The sequence below is a fragment of the Penaeus japonicus genome, unplaced genomic scaffold (genome assembly GCF_977035675.1).
Source record: "Penaeus japonicus unplaced genomic scaffold, GWHDUDI00000001_assembly GWHDUDI00000026, whole genome shotgun sequence".
Lineage (NCBI taxonomy): Eukaryota > Metazoa > Arthropoda > Malacostraca > Decapoda > Penaeidae > Penaeus > Penaeus japonicus.
The window spans coordinates 18035110-18040109 of record NW_028234428.1 but is presented as its reverse complement, the minus strand read 5'-3'; the positions used below and the strand labels follow the sequence as shown (position 1 = coordinate 18040109).

The window sequence follows — 5000 nt, the reverse complement described above, 5'->3', positions numbered from 1 at the left end:
ACAAAAGAGGGGCAGTCCCCCAGGAGGGCCCCAGCATGAGCCACTAGTGGGTCTCATGGCAGAACTTACACAAAGTAACTGTGTAAGTAAGTATCTAATAGTGTTATTTTATTTGCTATTCATGAAGTTTTTCTGTAATTAAAGTCCTATTCTGAATATCAACCCAGACTAACTCTATACCTAATATTGTTGTTTTGAGTGTTCTTGGATACCATTAACCCATTGCAGACGGAGATAAATTTACTTGCCCAGCCTCCAGGATAGGTTTTATTTTAGAGAGAAACCGCTTAAAGCAATATAATTTAAATCATCCTTTCAGTCATTCATTATAAAACTAGAGAGGTTTTTGTGTTTTATTGAGTTTAGAGACTTATATGTTCCATATGACAGGCTCTATCAGTGCTGCAGTTGACTAAAATTGTAGTATATTATCCATATTAGCTCATTATTTTCTTTATACTCAATGTGATAGAAGTATTGCTGTTTTATGGGAGGACAAAAAAGGCAACCTTTATTTTTTCGGTTATTTTTGTAGCTGTCATGAACGAATACAAAACATATTAACCACCTTACAATAAGAAGACAACAAGATGAGAGGTAGGGAAGAGGAATGAAACCTGTGCTTGTGACTGTGAGTGGGCCACAGTGAAAGGCATCCAATATGGTACAGGAGAGCACCATTTTAGAAGACAATGGGTATGGATTGGTACCTTCCCTCTTCCTCGTTCTGCCTGCAACATCCTTCATTCGGTGGTACGTTTAGAGCAAGGGTTCATAAACTTAGTGTGTTGCCATCGCTTTATAAGAGACAGTGCTTGCCTAGAGACCGTGGATGGGTGCATTCAATCTCCTTCCATCCGCGCCCTGCTGAAGTATCGCTAGACAAGGAATAAAACGTGTGACATATAAGGAAAGCACTAACATGTTTTTAGAGGGCATTCCAACCCACCGAAGTCATCCTAATATATCGTAGTCCCGCCTCATTCCTTCATTCTTTACTTGAACAATAAAAGAACTCGTGCCCCCCTCGACCTCCGTACTGACGCGCCCTCCCCGCTGCACAAGCCTCAGGTTCCCTCCCCACCCCCTGGACGTTTCGGACGTTAAGCTAGCACGATATTACAGTAATTATAGTAATTATGACTGCAGTAGCCATCATCACTCATTCCTTTTTCATAGCAAAATAAAATAGCACTGTAATCCAAAATCCCCGAACGTCATGTACGTCATGACACCCGTCGTCAGGCCAAAGCTCCTACGTCATGTATGTCATGACACCCGTACGCAATGGGTTAATAAACAATTGCCTAAATCTTGGTAGATTTTCAGAATAGTGTCTCATTACTAAATACCACAATATATTTGGTATGAATGGATTATTTTCACCCTCTACTATTCACATTTAGTCAAATTTACACCCTTATTTCCCTTAACCCCCACAATCTGCGCTCTAGTAGCAGGGACAGCATGTAGTAGATCAGGGAAATTGTGGGGTAAAATGGTTTAGGGCGGGTTTTTTATGGTTTTATTTAAGGTGTTTTTTGCTTAATTTTTATTTTAAATGGTAAATATAAAATGCACAGATACATGCCACAAATGTAACCTACAAAAAATGTAATCAAGTGTCCCTCACTCTATGGTTATATTTCATAAAATGCCAGCAAACTCCTAAAAATCTGTATTCTTTCTTCAACTTGTCATACATAGCTAAAACTTTTCTTTTCTATAAATAATCTTTACAAATATATATCAAACAAAATAAATAGCACTGGGTAATGTTAGGTTACACTATTGAATTAGGATTTGGGCATCTATGAATGCTCAGAAAAATGCTGCATGCCATGGAGACTGTGGTAGACGTTTTTCAAAAAATTGTCCATATACTGCAGTAAATAAGCAGATGTTTGTATTCAAGGGCAGAGTTGGGACAGCAGCAGCCCCCTGTAGGTGACATATATATTGTGGAATTCTCAATACTATTTACTCATGATTAACCCATTGCGGACAGGTGTCATGACATACATGACGCACAAGTTTTTTGCCTGACAGTGGGTGTCATGAAGTATAGTCGTCATGTCATATTTGATGTTGGAGGTGAGTGGATAGTTGTGCTTCTTTATTAAACTATGAGAATAACTGACAACAATTACAATCATAATTACTATAATTACCTAAATATTCAGCAAAATAGGTTTTGTTGAAATTCCAAAACATAGTTTGTCTTAGCACTGGCAGGTAAGAAACCCTTGAGTGGCACCTATCTAGCAAACACCATTTTCAAGGAGGTCAACAAGATGCTGACCTCCTGTTCTAAAATACCAGCAAAGAAGGATTTGCAGGCAGAACAGCGACGAAGAACGAGGAAGGAAAGATACTCAAAACCATACCCATTGTCTCTAGTCAATGTGCAACCTTGTGCATGTTTCCAGTAGGCTGAGTCAAAGGCTGCTTGTGGTGGCTGTGACACTCACACTCATAGGCACTGGTTCCCTTCCTCTTACGCATCTCCTTTTGGTATCTTCAGTTTGGGTGTTTGTTTTTTTTTGTTTTTTGTTTTTTGACAGTCCATGAATACTCCCATAAAACCAAAACAATTCTATCACACTGACTATAAAGAAAATAATCATCTGATATGGACCCCAAGATACAATTTTAGTCAACTGCAACACTGACAGAGCCTGTCACATGACACATAGAAGTCTCACAATACAGTCAAACACAAAAAATGCAAACATAAAAATGGAGAGAGTGAAATGTCGTGACATGTCATGTGAAGTTGCCCCGCTCTAAAACAAAACCCATCTGGGGTGCTACATAGGTGGCCCTAGTGCCTGTCCTGGGGACAAGGCAAGCAAAGCTATCCTGTCTGCAATGGGTTAATAATTTTATACCAAGAAATTTCCTAGATGCACTTCAAGTCCTCTCCTGATATTGAGACCTAGATTGTGGGGAACTAGGGGGAATTGTGGGTATATCTGACTATATATGAATTTCAGAGAGTGAGTGGAAATCCACTGATACCCATATCTTGGTATTTGCTATAGAGACACTATTCTGATCATGGTAAATTTTCAAAATAATGCCACATTACTAAATGTCACATAAGTGGAAGCGACACCTTCCTCTCTCCCTCTACTGCTAATATATAGTGGATAGAATCTACAATTCCACTACTGTACCTCAGAATCTGGGTCACGATAGTCGAGTAGGGTATGAAATGTATTAGGGAAATTGCAGGGTAATGTATGAATAAATTGCAATGCTATATAACACAAATATACCTCAGTTTGGTAAATTTCCAGTCTCGTACAGCTATCTAAGGTTGCAATTAATTTTTTTATCTGGAATTCTTTCCGAAGTGTATAACATGAATCTGTTGTCGATTTCTACCAGAAATGACTATTTCTGGAATAGTTAAAGTCCCAATAGTAGGGGAGGGTTTGAAGTATATCAGGGATACTATGGGGAAACACAAGCTTAAATGTAATAAAAATGTAATGCAAGCACGTAAAAAACAACAAAAACATTAAAAATCATCCATGTCTGCCATTAATCAAGATCTACAAACTGAAGCACCAACTTTTACATTCAGTAAACCCTGTACTGATATACTTAAAACCTCCACTTAGAACCCCTCGACCCCATGGTCTTTATATATTGCATTCTAACCATGTGTCCCCTGGACCCCAAGAGGAGCAGACCTTGAATAATAATGGATACTGTCTAACTGTTAAAACATTTGTTTCAACATGTAATTTGTCAGAAAACCACATACCTTCATATATAGAATAAGCAATATTGCACATTTCTCCAGTTCTGGCAATATCATCTCGATTGCTTCCACAAAAAATGCAGAATTTCAACACTTGGGGTAATCAATCGGCTTTGACATTACACTAAGACAGATACTGAAGTCCCTTTTTACCATTTTTGCCTCACTATTAACCCTCTCTGGACGGGTGGTACAGCATGTGAACCGCGCATTCAAAAGCCCAGTGGCTGGGCGGCACAGTATTGTGCCAGCCATTCAATTGATTTAGGCCTAATAATTCGAACGCCCCGGCATTTGGACATTCAAGGCTAGAATTCCCCCGTCGGGGATGGGTTAATTGGAGAATGCCCAGTAATCTTAATAACAATGAAAACAAAAATATTGTCACCAGTGCTCCTCGAAGAATGACAGCCAAGAAACTGTCAAATTGCCCAGAAGCGAATACGCACATCCCCAGGTTATTAAGGACGAAGGTCGAAGAACCTGATCCGTAACAGTGCCCACCCCTAATAGTTAAGTCCAGATTGTGGGGTATAGGGGTATAGGGGCAGAGTTGTGAGTAATACTGACTATATATTAGTGGTAGAGGATGAGAGAAATCTATCAATACCACTTTTAAGGTATTTAGTAACGCGGTGCTGTTCGGAAAATTTATACCGACTAAGTCATATCCATCTGTTTAACTATCTATCTCCTTTATAAACAAAGGCCTTGATTCACTTACCTGATGCTATGTCGTCATCGTCCAGCATCGAAAAAGCTGGCTTATTCGAGTTTAAAGAATATACCATGTCGCGCCTCGCCATAATTCTGGCCTTTCTTGCCCTTCACCAGATAAATGTCACGCAGATACCAGATGTAGAGAACAGGGGACCAAATTCACTGGCGTTTCCAACTTGTTTCACTTGTTACTACGTCATATGTATTGCATACGTTCCCTTCAATGCCTCTGTCACACTACACTGAATCAGCTGATTGCTGACGCTTAAGTACGGGTTGCGTTGTCGCGCTCTCCTTTTCGTCTAATCTTTTATCTTCTATCAAATGTGAGTCAGATAGGAGTGATAAGATATAGAAATCAGATAAGTCTTATCTTCTTGTTGAAATATTGATGGAAATATGTTAGGAATTGAGTATCGCTATGATATTACGACCCCGTTACGAGGTTTAATTAATACACTGAAAAAGACTCTCTCTCTCTCGATTACGGGGTCGTCTCGGAGCTTCT

The 5000-nt window shown here is 39.3% G+C and overlaps 1 protein-coding gene across 1 annotated transcript in view; it reads right to left on the bottom strand.

The window, feature by feature from the left end:
- The window catches only part of Snap29 (Synaptosomal-associated protein 29kDa), a 15203-nt gene extending 10467 nt beyond the window's left edge, over positions 1-4736 (bottom strand). Inside the window, exon 1 of the mRNA XM_043009938.2 lies at positions 4497-4736. Coding sequence (XP_042865872.1) covers positions 4497-4578 — 82 coding nt within the window. The 5' untranslated portion in view covers positions 4579-4736. The remainder of the gene's footprint in view (positions 1-4496) is intronic.
- Between the last annotated feature and the right edge of the window lie 264 nt (positions 4737-5000).